Genomic DNA, 21,016 nt, shown 5'->3' with positions numbered 1-21,016 from the left:
ACAGAAGAGGGGTAAGCTGACAGGGGGAAGTGGAAGAGTAAAGCATTGTTCAGTCAAGCCCTGCACATGACCCCCAGCCTCAACCCCCTTCGAGTTGCCCCTGCTTTAAACCTGCGAGCCGTGTCCCACTGCTCGGGGACCCTTACATCGCCTCCTGGGCCTGATGAGACCCAAGGGCCCCTCTCTAGCCCTCTGCTCTCTCTTCCTTGCTCTCCCTTGCTCCCTGCTGGTGGGGCACACGGGCCTTCCCATTTCTCAGATGAGCTACCTCTGCTGCTACCTCCAGGCCTTCAGGCACGCTGTTCCTTCTCCATTCCCTCCCACCCTGCTTCGGATTTTAGCTCAGGTGGTCTCTTCCCGGAGGCCCTGCCTGACTCTCCCAGGTGAGGGTGATATCCTGTAATACTCTCTCACACTTCATTTTTCCTTCATGGCTCTTCACACAGTTTGTAATGAAGAATTCATTTGTGCGATTTGGTTACCAGTGGAATCCCCAACTCTGAGCTCTATGAAGATGAGAACGATGTCTGCTTTGCCTGTGAACACCTCCCCCGAGCATCTAGCACAATCCTGGGGCCCTCCATCATGTGTGGGAGGAGTGCAGCCCTGTAGCAGCATCTCCCACATGCCAGTCCTTCAACACCACTGCCAATGGGACGTCACGGGCCTGGCTTTCTGGGCTCCTGCCTCCCCTGGGGATCACCAGGGCTACTCCTCATGCTCCGGTGCTTTGAGCCTTGCCGTCCTCAGCCATGTTCTCCCATCCCACTTCTGCACTGCACATGAGCAGAAGTGGCCCAGAGCCTGCCATCTTTACTCTACCTCAGAACAAGAACTCTCATCAGGAGCATCTCGTGCTGGGCCTGCCCTGCCTGGAGGGCAGGGCTGTCTCACCTGGATGTTCAGCATCCGGTGTCTGGCACACAGAGTAGGCGCTTGGTCAACAGCTTTTGACTTTGTGAAGTCCTTGTTGCAAGTGGGCCAGTGTTTCTGTTTGTTATAATGAAAGGCAGTGGGACCTAGTGATTAGAAGCTCAGCTCTGGAGCCCAGCAGTCGGTGTCAGGACCAGCACCAGCACCCACATGCTGTTTAACCTCGGGAACATTGCCTTGCTTCTCTGGGCTTTTAGTTTTCTCATCCATAAAATGAGAGTAGTAACAAGCCTTGCCTCATAGGGTGGTGCGAAGATTCAATTATTAACATATCCTAAGTCACGTATAAGTTCTTGTTCATCTTCTTTCTTTGGAATTTAAGAGAAGCGGGGCATGGTTTAAGAGAACACACAGAAAAAAGAGGGAGAGGAAGACCAAGTTTCTTTTCAAACCCAGTGAGGCTGCCTAGTTGCCTATGCTGCAGCTCATGGGACAGCAGAGCTGCCAGCGTCCCCATGAAGTTGAACTACAGGCCAAAAAAATCAGTTTGAAAATGGATTACACTACGCCAAGAGAGAGGCCACAGCAGCTGTGCCGGAGACCAGCTTCCTAACAAGGGGAACACTCTTGTCTGCAAACAGACAGGTTAAAGAACTTCAGAGGCCCCACCCATGCCAACACACAGAGATCATTCTCAGCTTCAGAAGAGCACCCAAAATATTCCTGTCTAGAAATTACTGGTCCCTAAGCCCAAATAAAAAGTTCAGAGACAGCACGGGGTCATTGACAATCTTCAATCAACGATAGTGTCATATTTTCATCTGTTTTAGGAACTGTGTATATTTGTGATTGTTTTCACACACACGAAAAAAATGAGCTCTACAAAATGGAGCTTTAACCGGATGACTAAGCCCTAATAAGATCACCCAAACCTCCGGGGCCCCAAAGGGATTATTCTGTGTCCACAAACACTGAGGATGAGGTAACACTCCGGTTCGTTCCTTCATCCATTCATCTGCTCTTTACTCAATAAGTGATCACCAACAGTGAGCCCAACACTGTACCAGCATAGGAAGCAACACATAATCAACATGGTACCCACCCTCCGTGAGCTTACCATTTAGGGTGGAGGTAAGGAGCATGTTAACAGGACACCATGGAGCTATTAAGATAGAGGCAATAAGAGAAGGCTTAATCCTAGAGACTCTGGAATGCTCCAAAGCCACACAGTCCAACAGAACTTCTCGCTGTGATGGACATGTTCTATATCTGTGCCATCCAATACAGCAGCCACAAACCACATGTGGCTATTAAGCACTGCAATGTAGCTAATGCAACTGGGAAATCAAATATTTAGTTACATTTAATTTTAGTTAATTTAAGTTTAAATGACCACATGTGGCTAGTGGCTACCGTATGCAACAGCCCAGTTATAAAGTAAACAAACCAAGAGGAGAAGAAAGAGGAGGGAGCATAGTCTCCAACTGAATTTTTCTCAGTTGAGCCAGGTGAAGACTGATTGAAAGAAAAAGAAAAAAAAGAAAAAGAAAAAAGAAGCTGGTCTGGAGAATAATTTCTGCATTTTGAAATTAGATAGTATATTAGGCCATTCTTGCATTGCTATGAAGAAATACCTGAGGCCGGGCATGGTGGCTCTAACCTGTAATCCCAGCACTTTGGGAGGTCAAGGAGGGAGTACTGCTTGAGCCCAGGAGTTCAAGACCAACTTGGGCAACATAGAGAGACTCTGTCTCTACAAAAAATTTAAAAATTACCCAGGCATAGTAATGCATGTCCATGGCCCTAGTTACTTGGGAGGCTAAGATGGGAGGATCACTTGAGATGGGAGGTGAAGGCTGCACTGAGCCATGATGGTACCACTGTACTCCAGTCTGGGTGACAGAATAAGAATGAAAGAAAGGAAAAGAAAAGAAAAGAGGGAGGGAAGGAAGGGAAAGAAGGAAGGAAGGAAGGAAGGAAGGAAGGAAGGAAGGAAGGAAGGAAGGAAGGCAGGCAAACCTGAGACTGGGTAATTTATAAAGAAAAGAGATTTAATTGCTCACGGTTCTGTAGGCTGCACAGGAAGCATAACATTGGCATTTGCTCTGCTTCTGGGGAGGCCTCAGGGAACTTTTACTCAGGGCAGAAGGTGAAGCAGGAGCTTGCATGTCACATGGCAAAAGCAGAAGCAAGAGGGATAGGGGGGCAGGTCACACACTTAACCAGATCTCACAAGTACTCACTATTGCAAGGACAGCACCAAGCCATGGGGCATGCACCCCAATGACCAAAGCACCTCCCACCAGGCCCCACCTCCAACATTGGGGATTACATTTGAACATGAGATTTGGTTGGGGACAAATTTCCAAACTATGTCAGATAGAAAATCAGTTCACTATTTATGGGTCAAAACTAGGATATTCCAGGAGTTTGGAGTTGCTCAGGAGCAATCATGATTGGTGGAAATTTGGGGCCTTGGGCAGGGTCAAGTCATCTCTCCAACAAGTCAAACACTGAGCCATTTCCTTCTAGAGGGGAATAGGAATTTTACAGAAATATTCACATATATTCCTTTCCTTCTTCCTAACCAAAAGACAGTAAAAACAAAATAAAAATGTTAATTATGATTGCATAATACAGAAACCAAACAAAAGGAGCCGGGATAATTGTATATCTGCAGTTGTCTCTCCCACCCATTCTCCTTGCGGGGTGGATGACTCCGAACATACTGTGTTTTGTTCACATTTGTAAAGTAGGACAGATACTTGATATACAAATAAACAAGTCATTTTTCCTATTGGAAAAGTAAGCTACTGACTGGGGGCTGCCTTTGCCATGGAGGAGATCAGGGTAGATGAAATCAATTTTGGACTAATCATCCCCTCCATCTGAAATGCACACATGCTGATTCTTCCCCTTCAGTCTCCAGCAGAGTAGAATGCAAGCCCTGCCACAGCTTTTGCTCAAGGAGACCACCCCAATACCACAAGCTGTGTTAGGTTTGACTGACTGCCAAGTTTCCATGACAATATAGAGAATAAAAGAGCCAGCCTAAGGTTCCATCTGGGAGGAGATGTTTAATTCTTTATAATGTAGAGCTGTTCTCACACTCTTAACTTCAACCTGTTAGTATCATGCTGACTTAACCAATATCTAAAATCTAAACAGGTTATTTTTCTGGTAATATGCATACCCCTATATTTTTCCTGGGTGTAGAGGAGGAGATAATAGCCATACTAAACAACCAGGTCGGTGGTCTATCCACTGGATTTGGGAGAGTGAAGTCCACAATTTGGAGCAGCAAGTGACATTTCTCTGAGATATTATACTCAAAACTCACAGGCCAAAATCAAATTAATTTTAGGTTTTTCTTTAATAAATTCATATGTAACAACAGCTTCAAGTACTCACTTTCAACCTTTTTGCTTCACTTACCTATGGGAGCAAAACAAATCACCCCTAAACCTAGCAGCTTCAAACAACAATTTATCATTTCTCATAATTTTGTGGATTGACTGGGCTCAGCTAGGAGGTTCTTCTGCTCCACATGGTATCACCTGAGGTAACAGATTTGACTTCATTTAGTTGAGAGCTTGGCTGGGGCTCTGTCTCCAACAGGCTTTCCTGTCTTATCCATGATGACTTCATTTAGTCCTTTATCTCTTGCCTGGGTGTTTGACTCTTTGGCACCAACTTCCTCCCCCATCCCTACCCCTAATTCAAGTTCAAATTCCACATTGCCACTGAGGTTATCATCCTAAAAAGCAAATACTTTCATATGTTAAACACCACCATTAGCTTCCTTGGCACTCCTGCTGCACTGTGTTTATACTCCCATCAAAATCCTCAATATACTGCATTATCATTTATCTATTTACATCTCTATAAAAGATTGTGTCTTATTCCTCTTTATATATATAAGGCTTAACACAGCACCCTACCAAAAAAGTTTATTCAGCACATATTTGAGGAATGAATGAGTGAATATCAAACCTTACCTAAAATATACCATGAAGAAGTACCTCCTTTTTCTGTCACTTACTGTGAAAAGAAATATTCTTCGTCCAACAACCAACAACAGCTTAAAGCTCTCAAATGTATAGTAATTAAAGGTATTTGTTCCTTTCTTTTCTTTAAAGGAACATCTATCTCTTAGATAATAAAAGCCACGTATTAAACTTGGTAATTTTTCCTTGGATTAATGGAAAGGAAAAAAATCTCTAATTTAAGAGAATGTACCAGTATGGCTGAGATAGTACCTATATATCATTAAATCATCATGGAATTCATTCCCAATGAGCCTGGCCTTAGCCCCCAGGAAGCCCTTCCACCACCCCAGAGATGTCATCACACATAACTCAGGCAGTATCTTAGACCCTAGACTGATGAGCCTGAAATGAATTATAAGTCAAGGTAGAAAACTCTGACAATTTAATGGCCAATGTGATTAGCACTCTAGTTTTTCGAGCAGCTACCATATGCATGCACTTGATTAAGAACAACAGTCAGATGGGAAAAAAAATCATTTATAAGTCAACTTTTTGACACCACAAATTCATTTTTCTACAGGCTCAACATTGTAAATAATGGTGAATTTTCTCCACCTGCAAATGTCCAATCTCCAAATGTCTATTTAGAAGGAAAGAGAAGGAGAACAATCCCTACATGTACACCTGCTAGGTGGTAACAGGCAGGGCAGAAACCACAGCCCAATTCTGTAGCTCCATCCTGCCTCTGGACTGTGCACACACTGGCCCCTTTCCCTGGAATGTTCTTCCACCTGATGAACTCCAATTCAGGGGTAAATGCTGCTGCCTTGGGGCATCTGACTTCCATAACAGGTTGGGATCCCTGTGATGAGCCCCAGAACACCCACTATGGTCCACTGTGGCCTGTGCCATAATTGTGATTAAAATGGCCCATCATTTAATTTTACATTGCTTGCCCATGCCCCTCCTCCGTGCTGTAAGCTCCCTGAGGGCAGAAACCAAGATTTGAGTGTGACACTGCTGCATCCCCAGTGCCCAAAGGAGGCATTTAATAAATATGTATGGCTTGAATGAATGAGGAGAAAACCGAGGCTGAGCAAGGTTGTCAGTAAGTGGTAGAGCACTCCTGTAAGTCTGATCCTCACAGCCCAGATTCTTTCTCCCACACCACACTGCCTTCCTCTATGGAGGGATATCAGACACCATGCCCCAGATGTCACTGAGGGGCAGAAAGGGCTTTGCTGTCAGCTCTGGCAACAGTGGTTTGGGTCTATAGTAGTGACCCACAGGAGAACAGAAGAGGAGAAGGGCACCAGAAGCAAAAAGAGCTCTCCCAAGAGAGGGGATACTTTTCTGTCTTGTTTGTAAATCACAGTCCAGCTCAAGTTTTTAGAACTCAAGTACCAAAAAGCATTTCTGGGAGGTAAACCTGCAATTGAAATGGGGGAAAAGTCACTCTTGGAGCCAACGCCTGGAACAAAAAGCGGAGAATCACATTCCAGACGTCTAGCTGCGGCTCAGCCGCTTGCTCTCCAACCAAGGACTGTGAGCCTCTCACCACATCCTTCACCATCTGCAAAACTGGACTTTGGCTTTTTTCTCTGGGGCCTGCATCTTTGGGAATGGAAAGTGGTTTCCCATTAAAACATCACTCACCCACCCACTATCAAATTCGTCATCTGCATTAAAAATCCACATCCCTATATCTGCCAGCTCACTCTCACCCTTCCCTGACCCCATGACCACTGCATTTACACAGGTGCAAAGAAGGGCCTCGACCCGCTGCCTTCAGAGTGGGGCTCAGTGAAGATGGAGGAGGGAAGATAAGGGAGGTCAAAGGGAATGAGAGGCCTGCCAGCAATGGCAGCATCTGCTCTTCCTCCGCACACCTCTGCGACAGAGCCTGACAGCAGCATGCCCGATTAAAGGGCTTTTCACGCTGTTGAGGGAAAGCAGACACCCCCTCCAGCTGTTGGGCAGCTGGAGCCACTTCTGTTGTTTTAGCCAGGAGAGGCCTGACCTTCGTCACCCCACCACCACCCCCTCCCCAAGGGAGGAATTTAGCGGTCACTTCACCCTACTCACCCGACTTCCCTCCTCCACTGTGCCCCCCACCCCCAGCAGCCACAGGGATGATGGGCCAGGACCCAGGGGAGAAGGCTGTCTTACACCAGGTGTCACTGTGTGGGAGGGCAGGAGAGAGGAGGACCCGTGGGTTTGACAAAGCAGCTGAGACCCTGGATCTAAAGAGACCCTAACAAAAATGCAAAGAAGGCTGAGTTAACTTACATGCTCCCAAACCACGCAGACTCTGTCTGCAGCCCCAAACCCATGCTTCTTGTCAATCTTTCAGAAAGGCAGGTGCACATAAAGTGAGAGTTAGGGCCCAAGTCATCAAATTTCCAAAAAAATAAAAATAAAGCTTTATTCTAAGTGAAAGAAGCCAGACTCGAAAAGTTATATACTATATAATTCCCTTATGTGACATCCTAGAAAAGGCCAAACCAAAGTGACAGAAATTGGATTAATGATTACCAGGGACTGGAGATAAGGAGAGAAGCAGGAGAAAATGTCTGTGGGTGATGGAAATATTCCAGATCTTGATTATGGTAGTGGTTATACAACTATATACATTTGTTAAAATTCATAAAAGTATACACCTAAAAGGGGTCAATTGTACCCCATGTAAATTACAACTCAGTAAACAAACAAGATAAAAACAACAAACACAAAACAAACAAACAAAAAAATCCAAAGAATGTTTGCTTTGAAGGGCACATCAGACCCCCATAGGCACTCAGAGAAGTTTCTGGCTATTTCCCCGCCCACCCCCTTTAATACAAGCCACCATGCTAGGTGCATTGAGGATTATGAAAACAAACAAGAACACAGGCCCTGCCCCTAGAAGCTGATCTAGTTGCAAAGACTGACATCTGGACACATCTCCACTGGGGCTGCATTTTTGAAACCAGGAAGCAAAGCCTAAGTCACAAACAGATAGGATATGGGAAAATGGGATGCCAGAAAATCCAAGATGTGAGATGGTCACAGCAAACTCATAGAAAGGAAAAGAGAGGGGAGGAAAGGCAGGGAGGAAGGAAAAAGAAGCATCCATTCGGCAAAGACTCACTGAGCACCTATTATGCTCCAGGGCTCCGCTGAGTGCTGGACAGAACAGCTGAACCTGTGTTCTGTGGGGCTAGAAGGAGAGGTAAGTTCAGACTGAAAGGATCCAGGAGAATTTCTCAGGGAAGGGGCCATAAACTGGATCTTAAAAGATTTTCACAAGTAGGAAGGGATGTTGAAAGGACACTCTAAGAGAATCACAACAGGTACACCTAAGTAGACAAGCAAAGTAATTTCAAGATAGAGTTTAGAAATGACCATTCATAGAAGCAATCAGCCCCTAGGGCCAGGTTGGGGAGAGATCATAGAGGATCCTAAAATTCCCAGCTATCTTTGGTGTTTTTTTTGTTTTTTAAAAAAACTGAAAGCCAGTGAAGGAAGTAAAACACAAAATCAGACCCGAGGTTTGGAAATATTTGGCAAGGGCATGACAGACAACAGAGAAGACACTTAGGAGGTTACTATGCTTGAACAAGGCAGCAGTGGGATGGAAAAGAAGGGGCATATTTGGGCCAATGAAGTCGTTGGATGTTCTGAGTAATAAGTGTGGCCGCACTGTAGATGATGAGCTTAGCAAACCCATCAGCAGCCCCCAAGAACTACAGCCTAGTCACAGGCAAATGTGAGTTTCTGAGTCTAACACTAGGCATCTATATGCACACTGCCTGCCCTGAGAGGTGGTTATCCCAGGCTGACAAGCAAATGCACCAGGTATATGGACCAACTGGATAAAATAAGAGCACCAATAACCAGATCCTATCACTGCACTGTCTTACGGAAGAGGGTTGCTGTCCATGGAGAAGATCAGTGGGCTTCGTAACTGCCCTACAGGACTTCCACGAGACTAGGAAGGGCAGGGCAGGATGCCATAAGCATGCATCCTGGTGAGAAAGAAGGACAAGTTGAGATCAAAATACCTCTTTGCATGAGTGGCGTCCTACAACTTAAAAACCCTTTAGGTTTTAGTCCTCCTTGGTCACCGACAGGACATCAAATCTTTTACCCAGAGGTGAAGGCATTTATTTTTATTTTCTGCTTGTGCACACACACCCTTCTCCTGTCACTAAATACTAGGGAAGCAGAGGCTGGAGGAAGTCACATGCCCGTTCCTTCTCCTTATCCCTCAAAGTCTGCCTCCAGCACAAATAAAAACTCCTCTCGCTCCAAATCAAATAAACAGAGAGCTCTCTAGGACCCAGGATCCAGATTTTTTTAATCCTCTCAGCCCACTAGCATTGAGGGAAAAAAAATAGAGATTAAGCTGATGGTATTAACAAGGAGCCACAAAATGGTCTTATACTTGAGGTGCATCCAAGAGATCATGGATTATAAGGGAGGACTGAGACTTGTGGGGGTGCAAAGGCAAAGAGGACAAAGAAGGAGTTTCCTCATGACCGTTTGGTTCGAAGAGTACTGCCCTTCCTCCCAATGACACACACATCTGATAGGAAGGGTTTGTTAAATTAGCACCATCTCTCCACCTGGCAGGAGCAATTTTTTCAGCCAAGGCTAGTAACTCCTTACAAAGCTATCCTGAACACTCCTGTGAGCTCTGACCAGCAATATGCTCTAAGTTTTCATTGAGCATTACTAAGAACACAAATATCTAACATGTCACTGAGCCTGCTGGCTTGTGGCAGCGAGCCCCGGATACTTCTGTGCCACCTGACCCTAGGCCACCATCCTCGGCTCATCATCACTGGTAGCATTTTGCACCCAGTGATATGTGAGATGTGTTTTACCACTGGGGGACTGAGGGAGAAGTTTGGTGGGGTGTGGGGAAGATGGCTGGGGTTGATCTCAATACAACTGGGTGCTGGGCAGCAACTGAACCCCTCCGGCTGGAAAAACCGATCCCAAAACAGACAGAACTGTTTTCGCAAGAGACTTGTGGAGATTCTGGGCAAAGTGGGAGATGCAGAAGCTGAAAGCGCCATCCGAAAGATTCAAGTTCCCCTTGAGAGATTCTGGGTACTCACAAAGCTAAATGACAAAGAAAAACAGAAATGAGGCAGGTCCTTCTCCCCACCTCTGCATGAAGCCCATCCCTGCTCTGGCACCTGAATCAACAGCTTTGGCAGCAGTGGGAGATAGTCCCACTCACCTGAACCTGGCTCTCACCATGGGCACAGCCAGCAATAAGCATCCTTTGGGAAAAGGGGAAATTACAACTTATTTGTGGAAGTATCCAAGGCACCACAAAGTGGGGACTAAGGGACTTACTGTTTGAGCAGATGAGGGTTTTAAGAGTCTTTGTAATTTAGGAGTAAATATGAATGTGGCACCATTGTGTAATCACAGACAGAAGAGACCTGGAAATATCAGTTATAAGAATAGAAGCTAAGGGGAGACTGGGTCCCTTTAGCAGACTGTGGGATTCCAACAGGCAGCCCCAAACTCAGGAAGAACTTGCAAAGGCCAGTGGGGGATCCAGAGGTTGATTTTCCATAAAGATGACACTGGAACTGGCTGTGAGACAAAATGCCTTAGTGATATGGTTTGGCTATTTCCCCACCCAAATCTCATCTTCAATTGTAGCTCCCATAATCCCCACACGTGGTAGGAGGGACCCGGTGGGAAGTTATTGAATCACGGGAGTGGGTTTTTTCCCTAGCTTTTCTCATGATAGTGAATAAATCTCACGAGATCTGATGGTTTTATAAAGGGCAGTTCCCCTGCACACGCTGTCTTGCCTGCTGCCATGTAAGATATGTCTTTGTTCTTCCTTTGCCTTGCACCATGATTATGAGGCCTCCCCAGCCCTACTGAACTGTGAGTCTATTAAACCTCTTTCCTTTGTAAATGACTCGGTCTTGGGTATGTCTTTATTAGCAGCGTGAGAATAGACTAATACCCTCAGTAACTCACAACATGTCTGAAACGAAGCTAACCTGGCGCAGAGTCCGGCAGAGAGTTTGAAAGGGGTGGAAATTGGATAGTGCTTTAAATAAAAGCACTGATCAGTTGAACCTGTTCATGAGCTGAGGCATGTGTGCGTCCATCAGATGGACACAGGGACATGCGTGCACACACCCTCACACTCAGAAAAGCCCTTAGGAAGTCATCATTTGGAGGGCACAATCATGAGCTCTTGTTCAAGAGTCTAGGACCAAGAATGTGGAAGAAGAAAGCTGCCAGCTAAGTTACTTGCAAAAACAATAGCACTGGAAGTCTTTGTTTTCCTCCCCTCTGGATCTGCTCTGCACCACCAGACATAAGCCCTCCAATATCACAATATGTTCCCCAAAGGAGGTGAATGGAGACCCTATCAGTGTCCTATAAGAGACCCTCATGCCACCACAGAAGTCATGGACACTCCTTGTTCCTCCTTCAATGGGCCAAATGGGCCAGGTGAGCCCCACCCAGTGTGCTTCCTGCTCCATCCCCAATACAGCAACAGCCCAACAGCATCTTAAAGGGTAAGAAGCCCAAAAGCCACCCTCCAGGCCTGAGCCACTGAACCTGCAAGATAGACTCTCCTCTTGTCTGGGTCTCCTTTCTCATCCTGCTGCAGAGCTGCCGTTAGCCCTCACGACGCCACTACATGGGATTCTTGGTGTTGCTGTTGTTCATTTTCTAACCTTAGAAAACATTTATCCACTCACATATTGTGCTTTTACCACCTACTGTTCCCCTTAGCAATATAAAAGGGCCCAAAACAGCCTCACCATAGCCCACCCACGATAAAAGACTTCCACAAATTCTAAACATAGCAGGAAGAAGAGGCAGAGTATTATACTCTCCCAGACCCTGGGGAGTATGTCATAGCTCTGTAATAACTAAATGGAGAACTGGTATATTTCAGTGTCATAGGATTATCACGAAGGAAAATGTCATTTAAGTGCCTGTTTAATTTGGGTGAAATCCTATGGCATACACACAGGCTTCTTCATTTCCACTTACACAGTGGAGAGATTTATACTGACAAGGGAGATAACAGAGGAAGAAATGCTTTATCCACAGCACTTGAGGAAATCCACTCCCTTACAGCACTAAGCCCTGGGAATGAAGCTGAGCAAGTGCAGACTAAAACAAACAAAAGAGGAAATCCCATTCTTGCTATATCATCGAATTCTGTTGGGGCTGTGTGTGTTTAACTCGTGTGCTTCCTTTCATTGCTATTTCCACTGTCATTTGAGATCCTGCTGTACTGATTGATGCCTGGCTTCAGATCACCAAGCACACAAGCACATACATGCACACATGTGAACATGTGTGTGTGCACACCCCCAAATACACACACAAAATGCTTTCAAAGTCACAGGCAAAAGAAGAGAAGAAATAGCTTGGCCCATGTGGGACTGGCGCTGTCAGACCATCTCGAGCTGAAAATCCCCACTGCATCGCTCGGACAAGGATTGATGACTACTGCCCAGGCCCCAGGCTCACATGTGACTTCGCACAACTGTGAGGCTGTTCTGAGCAGGAGAGAAATCATGTTGACCCAAACTGGGCCAAGGAAAAGTAAATAAAACCATGTCAAATTCTACAGGCAGGAACGGGAGATCAGTGGAAAACCAAAGCAAACCCACTCCTGAGGAAGAGAAAGAATGGTTCTTCCACATACTAACCCTTTTATTTCCAGGGCAGAGCAAAGATCTTTCTTTTAAGGATAAAAGCCTGTATTTGACTACAAGGATCTTTTTCTGTTAGTCCAGACATTTAAAACCCTTAAGGTCAGATTTCCCTCAAACAAGGGATTAGCCAAACTGATTGAGAGGACCCTTGCCTTTGCACTTAGCAGATCCCATCTGTTAAGCAGTCCTGTAGAAACAAGACAGCAAGGGGTGGGTGGATCTACTCCCAGAGGGCATGCAGGGCACACCAAGCAAAGCCTGCACACTCTTAAAGAACAGGAACTCCACAGGCTTTCTGATGCGAAGGATAGCACCCAAAAGACTCAGTACTAAAGACTTTTCACCCAGCCTTCAAAGCAGTTCTCAAGACTTTTTATTGGCCAGGGAAATGCTCACAATATAAAATTAACTAAAACTAAAGCAGAACAGCAAACATATATATATATAAATATATATAATATAATACTTATGTGTGTATATATGTAAGTAATCTTTCTGCCACTTCAGAGAGAAAAAGAGAAAGACAGAAGATAGAAAATATACCAAAATGTTAATAGTAGCTGTCTCTGAATGGTAGGAATACACATGGGTTATAGATGGGTTTGGCTTTTTTCTTGGCACTTTTCTTTGGTTTCCAAGTTTCCTACAAAACACCTGTTTTAACGAGATGAGAGTGAGGCACATACAGAATCCAAACAGATTGACCCTAACCTGCCTTTAGCCAAGTTGCACCCAAAGTTCTACCCCAAATTCTGCTGTCACCTCAAATGCATCCAACACTGGCCAGCAATGGCCCACACAAGGCCAGGGACTGAGCGAAGCTTGCCCAGACTTGCAGTGGAAGGGGAAGGGGAAAGGATGCCTTCTCGGTTTCTTGATCTCTGGAAGTCTGATGGGGTTACCTGTTCCTCTGCATCACACCTACGGTTCTCAGAAGCTCAGCACAGAACAACTCAGTGTCCTTTCTCAACTGTGTCATTAGCATTGCAGGCCCAGATGCCCTCTTGGGTAGTGTCTACCCAGGCAACAGCGTCCTTACCACATAGTCTCCCTCTTCAGCTCAGATGACATGGACAGGCAGTCTTCAGCCTTCCCTGTGATGCTGCTTTGAATCTCACCAGTTGGGATGAACTCTAATGTCCCAAGCCAAAATGGTGCTGTGATAGGGCCTGCCAGCAGCACTCAGCAGCCTCTCTAGGGCACACATGTAACCTATATGGGCCCTCAGACTAGAAGGTGATAAAGGGTGGCGATATGTCATCAACTGGGAGAATGGGGGAGAAATGAAAATCACAGGGCCAAAAATAAGACCTCACAAGACATGCAGCTGTAGCTTCAGGTAGAGGAGGGATGTGGAGGGATATCGGCTCTCCCATCATTGCTGAAAGATGCCCTTAGAACAAAACTCTCCCGGCATTCATTTCCTTGCAAAACAATTCAAAACCTGAAGGTAGTTTCCTACGCTAGCTCCACAACTTGCCACATTCATTCGTTCCATAAATATTTACTAACCCCCCCTAAGGTCAGCCACTGTACTAGGCACGGGATCTGCAGGGAGGGGCACACTGCCATAGTTCCTGCCCCTTATAGTCTTGTGAACGCAATCCTCACTGTTTCTATTTCACATCCTTCTAGGGTCTTGGTACCCTTGAGCTACAGTCAGGTCCCAGGCACAGACTTCAGAGTGGGGATACACCAAAGCCCAACCACCCTTGTGTTGCCGCCCACATGTAGCAAGCTCCTTGGAGGAGGTTCTTCTTGGTCTGGCTCACAACACAGATGCCTCTCGAAAAGGCAATTCCATTCCTGACCTAATCCAGAAAAACATATCAACTCTAAAGAGACCCCAGCAAACTAGCTGTAGGAGGGGCTCGGGAGGCCGCAGGCCAACTTCAGAAGTTGCTCAAGCTAATCAGAGTACTTAGACTAGGTTAAGACACAGGGCTGACTGCCTCCTGAGCGGCCTTTGAAAAGATAGGGCTAAGGGTGACTTGTGCTAGCGTGTATGGTCTTGTATAAGAAACTACTTCTTCTAGGGAAAGCAGAAAAAGACAATTTTGAATTTCTCCTTTTTACCTCGATAGAGTATACCTCCCCAACTTTTAGTGCATTTAAAAGCATCTCTGAAGGGGACACTTAAAGTAGAGGTTGCTTTACTTTAAACAGAGTCCCCATGCCAGATCTAAATCTATTTGGGGTCCTTGTCTCCACCAGAAAACTGCCTTAAAATTTTTATTTTAGTGCAGAAGTAGCAAGAAAGAAGACTACATTTATCTAAAACCTAGACTATAAAACACTGCTGAAATTTTACAGCATTCTGAGAGGGAATTAAAGAGGAAGGTCATAGCAGAATAGAAGTAAGTTTCCAGGGGATTCTCATGTATTGTATGCCTTCTATGTGCCAGGCGTGGGGCTAAGAATTTTAAATAAATTATTTTCATTGATCCTGACAACCACCCAAGAGATGATCTTCTGCATCCCACTGTGCAGATGGAAAAACTGAGACTCAGAAAAGTTGAGCAATTGATCAAGGCCATACAGTCAGAATTCAAACCCAGACCTATGGCTCCATTATATGACAGCCAACAAGGACCAAGGAACTGTGTGAAGACCCAAACGAGCTAAACCCCCAACCCAGTCTTGGACTACGTAAAGGCTCAGCAACTTAAAAAATTAAGTCCAAAGTTGTGATGTTTTTGCATAATTTAGTAAAGAAGATGTAGATTTCTAAGATCCTACCACCACATTCTTACCTCCTCCCATCTATTACCTTAAAAAGGAGAGGAGTAGGACTAAACAAAGATGCTGAGTCCTTCAAAGGCCATAACACCTGGACCTCAGCAGCAATTTTTCCAGGACCCAACACTTCTCCTCTATGGCTCAGCCCCACCCCATCCTTCCTGCCCCACTTGGCTAGATTGGAGATTGCTCTGTCTCTCTCCTGGGGAGCTGCTCTGTAACACAGCAGGACGAAAATATGAGGGACAAAATTCAGAATCAATGCCGTTCTGTTTCTGACGTGGGGGCAGGGGCTGTCCTCATGTATGCCTCGGTAGCTGGAGATGGATGCCAGACTCACTCAATGTCAAAGCCCTGGGCCAGTGACAATACCCCAGTCATCAATGAGGTGTGATGCTTCTAACAGAAATGAGATGTGAGCCTTCAACGGGACACAGCAAAGAAGGGGGTGCTGCTTGGGAAGGTCCTCCGTACTGGGCAGAAAATGAAAGGCAGGAGGTAAAAACATGGACTTTCAGTGAGACACACCTGGGATCCAGTCCTTGGTCCTTGGACCTTGATCAAGATACTTACCTCTATGAGCCTCAGTTTCCTCATCTGTTAAGGCAGGGAAATATGGCAGTTACAGTATCAAAGATGTTCTGAGGATAAAAGAGTGGGTTGGCACACAAAAACCATTTGATAAATCTTCGATGTTACTACATTAATACTTCCATTATTGACTAAATCAGGTTTTTAAACTGCATTCCATGGTTTCAACATATTTTCACTGAAGTTGACAAGGATTCTAGATATTGGTTTGCAAACAAAGTCAAAGTTTGTATATTTTGTGAAATAGCCAATTTTCTGGCCAGGCGTGGTGGCTCATGCCTGTAATTCCAGCACTATGGGAGACTGAGGCAGGCAGATCACTTGAGGTCAGGAGTTCGAGACCAGCCTGGCCAACATAGTGACACCCTGTCTCTACTAAAAATACGAAAATAAGCCAGGCATGGTGGTGCGCACCTGTAGTCCCAGCCACTCGGGAGGCTGAGACATGAGAATCGCTTGAACCCCTGAGGCAGAGGTTGCAGTGAGCCAAGATCATGCCACTGCACCCCAGCCTGGGCAACAGAGCAGGACTCTGTCTAAAAAACAAAAACAAAAAAAATGTCCTTTACATTTGTGTGAGCTCATTTCTTTCTAATTTTATATTACAGTGATTTTCAACACATAGCTTTGTAAAGAACCATGACAAAAAGAGGTGGAAGATATTTGAAGTTTTAAATTCAGAAACAGTGGACGTGTTACTAACTGTAGTGAGAAAAATGTCTTTCGTTTTTCAGAAACAGGCATAATGAATTTTTAAAAATAATGAACATTTTAAATGGGAGAACGATGTTATTACAAGTCTACAACTCTCATCCTGTTTCTGAAAATAAGTAAAATACTAGTACGCTAAACATCTACTTTTCATTTAGACCTTTCCTAGAAGGGTCACTGTGTTGAAGTAAAAGAGTAAGATAAAAACTATATTGTAAAGATGTATTTTATAAGAAAACTTTACCCTTTTTTGCCTGCGCTTGCTATAGATAAAACTCAGAGAACCGATCAGTTTAAACTTTTGCTCTGCACCCCATAATGTATGTCACCCTATGTATACTCATCATTAAAACTCTCTCAATGGTCTGGCTTCCGAGGATACTGTCTGATTTGATGTAAGAAGAGTTCCATGTCTTCAAGAAATTTTAAAACTGCTGCCCTAGGCTGGTGTAGTCTTGCACAGCTTATGTCAGAATTGCTCAGAATGTCTCATGGGCTTACAGAAGGTGACAGAAGAACTGCTGCCACCATCCCCAAAATACTTTCAGCCCTGCCAGAGCTGCCTTTGCTCTGCACCCCCCACCCGCCCCATCACAGCTCCTGTAAGTGGTCACCAGGGAAAAGCCACACTGCCCTGCCAGCGTCTCTCCATCTTCCGGCACAGGGGCTCCCAAAGCACAAGGGTCGGTCCCCAGGACCACAAAGCTGCCTTTGAATGAATAGAGCAGAGGCCGGCTGTGATATCAGAACAAAGACTGAATGTGCCTAATCCGGCCTTTGAGAGCGGGAGGAGAGGGCTGCACCTGTATGAACAATGCTGCATCTGAAGCCCAAAAGGCACTGAAAGGTTCCTCCAGCTCCCACTGCCCCCATTCCTCCTGGTGCCTTTGTGGCGGCTTTGTTCCTCACTTCCACCACTCCTTTCACTCAGCACACCCCCAGCCCCAGGGACAGGAAGAGGTATGTGGGGCTGAGGGCGGCATGGTAGTAAAGTCCCAGAAGGCCCCATGCAGCAGAGGAAGCTCATCACCTGTAACCTAGCCGTACTCATGCATTCTACAGCAAAATGGCAAGTTTACCATAAAGCCACTGTCCCCCTCCTGAGCCCTTCAGGAAGCTGTTCCTGTTCAGGGGCTGTGCCTGTGGCTTCACACATCGCAGGCAAACCAAAGCACCCCACTGGTGGACTCATGCTTTGCGAAACACCGAGGGTAGTGGTGAAGAAGGGTGTTTCCGTTCCCTTGAGCACGCCTTCACCATACAACCCACCGCGCACCTGGTGGAGGGTTGAGGAAGAGCTCGGGTTCCGAGAAACAGGACGGCAAAGCCACTCCTTGGACTTTCAAAACAGGCAGAGGCTCTGTGACTTGGGCCCTGGTGAGGTTGGTGCCCTGCTCCCTGTGTGACGCCTGCTCCACTTCTCATCCCATGCCTTGAGGTATAGCTTGGCTCAAGCTGCATCACAGGAGGGAAAAGTGAAGAAAGCCCTCAGCCAATGACAAGAATCAGAAGTAGAAAGGCAGATTCCAGCCACAAATCTGTAGTCCTTTAACTAGACACTAAAGCGTGGCCATTTCTCCTTCCCCACCTTTCTCCATGTAAACCTTGACCGCTGCCACCGCCACATCCCCTGATTTTCAGGAGAATCCTCTCTTATTTTTCATAATTGTGTTAAGACCTGGTACTGCCACAGTCTCCCTCAGACATCCTTTCTAAACATATAATGGCTCTCTAGAAATCCTTCCTTAAATCTAACCTAAATCCTTTATGCTGCAATCTAAGCTTATTTCCTATTGATCAATCCAACAATTATTTCTTGAGTGCTCATTAGAGGTTTGACCCAGGGCTCCCAAAGAACATGATCTGGCTCCTTCCTCCAAAAGCCAATGCTCTGGGTGAAGAGAAAAGACCAGCAAACAAGGAAGAGCTCTACACTACCCGCCTGCCATGGAATTGTCTAGAGGACTGACAGCGAGTGGAGCTGAAGGTCTTGGAGAAGGAGGAGTTGGGGCAGCTGGGAAGACTGCACAGGGGGAGCGGGACTCAGGCTGCCCCTTGAAGGATAAATAACATTTGGCCTCATGGCTGAGACAAGGAAAGACACGTCAGGCAGGGGAGACCACCCCACCCTGAATAAAATGGCCATGCATGCGCAGGGGACAGAGAAAAAGCCCATTTGGCTGCTGCCAGATGTCTGTGTGAAGGTGGGATGGCTCCCTCAAGACAGCCGGGCCTCAGTTCTGTGGCCCAGAAAGAACCCATGGAAGCTTGGGTAAGAAAGTCACTCCATAAAACTGATGTTTTCAGCTGCTTGGTCTGGCCACAGAGGGCAGAACAAAATGAAGGGGAAAGAGAATAAATGCAAAATGGACAGTTAAGAGGCACTGGCACAAATGCAAGCAGCCTGGGCTATGCTGTGGCAGTGGGGATGGAAAAGAAGAATCAATACAGGAGATGGTTTAGAGGAAGATTCTGGAAGCAGCTGTCACCGTCTCTGGTTCCAGCCTACTTCAGTAAATGCAATGGAATTAGGTCACCCCCTGCATTCCCACCTCCAGGCCAAGAGCAGCGTCAGGCACTGGGAGGCAAGTGTCCTTGCCTGGGGAGCTGGCTTCAGAAGCCACTAGCTGACCAGGCTCTCAAGGTCCTCCCTTGACAGAGCTTTTCTGAGGCCTAAGCCCTGAGGCCCAGGAACTCCCATTTCCTGACCCTTTCTCTTGCATACCCGGGGCCCTTCCTCAGACCTCCTACTCCCGAAACCCCAGACCAGCAACCTGGCTGCTGTCACTTACCCAGAAAAAGTGGCTGGAACTGACGGTGTTGTTCCTCTGCACCCAGCAGCTGCTAAGGGGAAAAACAGGCCTGCCCCAAAGCCACAGTTTGGTTCAAACAATTTAAACATAATGTTGCACAAAAGAGGACTCAGTTTCCTCTCACCCTCATGCCAAGAGCACATCCATCTATCCTGAGCAATGTTTTTGGCACAATGCAAGTGCCTCTACAGACCTCTCAAGTGAAGTGACCCAGCAGCTTGTGGGCTGCTGGGACGGGCGGTGTAGTGGGACAGACAGCGAGGTCCCTCAGTAACTGGCCGGAGAGGTGCAGAGGTGGGAAGGGTGCTGTCAGCGGGGTGGGAAGGGTGCCGTCAGGTGGGGGGAAGGGTTCTGTCAGGGTTACAGTCACCGGGAACGAGAAGAGTGAGAGCAGAGGTGGGAACAGAATCAGGAAAGATCCAGAAGCCAAGCAGCAGAAGCACGTGTGGATTCCACAGCCCATCTCTGAAGTGGATATGGGGATTGGGGCTGCTCCCCCAGCCACGTCTCTGCCTCCCTAGGGGAGGGTCACCAGAGATGTGGGGGCCGAACTCTCAAGTCCTATACCAGACCCTACTTGCATCTCCAGAAAAGAGACTGATCCCAGCTTGGCCCAGACGCCAGGAAGAGGTTTCTGAGTAAGAAGGCTTCTCTTTTCCTTCGTCAGCCTGACGCCTCTGGGACTGCCTCCTTCCATGTCCGACCAAGAAACAAGCCCCAAAATCTGGCCAAACTCCCAATTACCACTAAGAAGCAGTTCCACCTGTGTTTAATCCAGAGCCAAGAAGCTCTTTATTGAGTTGTACTTTTCCCCGGGAGATCATATCCCTCCCTTCTTCTCCGGGGGCTTGGATTCCCAAAGAAGGCTCCAAGATTCAATATTTTGGCTTCCCTGAGCCCCAGGCTTCCCTCTCACACAGCTTCCAGGACGTGTCTCTAAAACACCCCAATGTCTTAGAAAACACTTGGTTTCTCAGGCATCTCTGTGGCCAGCATAGCACAGTAGTTAAGAGTATGGCCTTTAGAATCAGACAGACCAGGATTTCAAATCCCAGCTCTACTACTCACTTGCTGTGTGACCTTAAGCAAGTCACTTAACCTCTCTGAGCCTCAGCTTCTTCATCTGTAAAATAAGAATGCTCATTCCATGGATTGGTCATGAGGAATAGTGAGATGGTGCATATAAAGCTCGTAGCCTGGCATACTGTAAATGCTCCATAAATGGTAGCTATGTTTATTAGGACTATTCTATAGCCCTCAGACTGAAATTGTTTGGGAGAGGCAGATGGAGTAGGGAATGGAAGGGAAAGGCTTCAGCAAGAAGGAGGAAGGAAGCCTCCTTCCTCTTCCTTCCATAACAGGTGAGCATAGAGCCTCCAGGGATCTCTGATGTGGCAGACGCTGGACAGTCACTATAAAGACACGAGATGTCACCTCAAGAAGGTCTCTTCCTATGCAACTTGCAAGCTTGCCACCCCTGGGGAGGCTCCCAGCTCCTGGAAGAGACCTTCCTGAGAGATCAGGGCCCTCCACAGAGTTTCACTCCAATGTACAGAGACTTCCAGATGGCCATTCCTTCTCCAGAAAGGTATCTTTC

At 46.4% G+C, this 21,016-nt stretch overlaps 1 protein-coding gene across 1 annotated transcript in view; it reads right to left on the bottom strand.

Moving 5' to 3' along the window:
• SMOC1 (SPARC related modular calcium binding 1) overlaps positions 1 to 19,882 on the bottom strand; it is a 109,007-nt gene extending 89,125 nt beyond the window's left edge. The window contains exons 1-10 of the mRNA XM_033190827.1: positions 19,676 to 19,882; positions 17,686 to 17,882; positions 17,190 to 17,341; positions 13,605 to 13,698; positions 10,093 to 10,135; positions 9,840 to 9,971; positions 8,765 to 8,832; positions 6,948 to 7,042; positions 6,519 to 6,607; positions 895 to 990 (exon numbers count right to left, since the gene is read on the bottom strand). Coding sequence (XP_033046718.1) covers positions 895 to 990; positions 6,519 to 6,607; positions 6,948 to 7,042; positions 8,765 to 8,832; positions 9,840 to 9,971; positions 10,093 to 10,135; positions 13,605 to 13,698; positions 17,190 to 17,341; positions 17,686 to 17,882; positions 19,676 to 19,882 — 1,173 coding nt within the window. The remainder of the gene's footprint in view (positions 1 to 894; positions 991 to 6,518; positions 6,608 to 6,947; positions 7,043 to 8,764; positions 8,833 to 9,839; positions 9,972 to 10,092; positions 10,136 to 13,604; positions 13,699 to 17,189; positions 17,342 to 17,685; positions 17,883 to 19,675) is intronic.
• Positions 19,883 to 21,016: the final 1,134 nt, after the last annotated feature.

The sequence above is a fragment of the Trachypithecus francoisi genome, unplaced genomic scaffold, assembly GCF_009764315.1.
Source record: "Trachypithecus francoisi isolate TF-2019V2 unplaced genomic scaffold, Tfra_2.0 Lachesis_group3, whole genome shotgun sequence".
Lineage (NCBI taxonomy): Eukaryota > Metazoa > Chordata > Mammalia > Primates > Cercopithecidae > Trachypithecus > Trachypithecus francoisi.
This window is presented reverse-complemented; position numbering and strand designations above follow the sequence as displayed.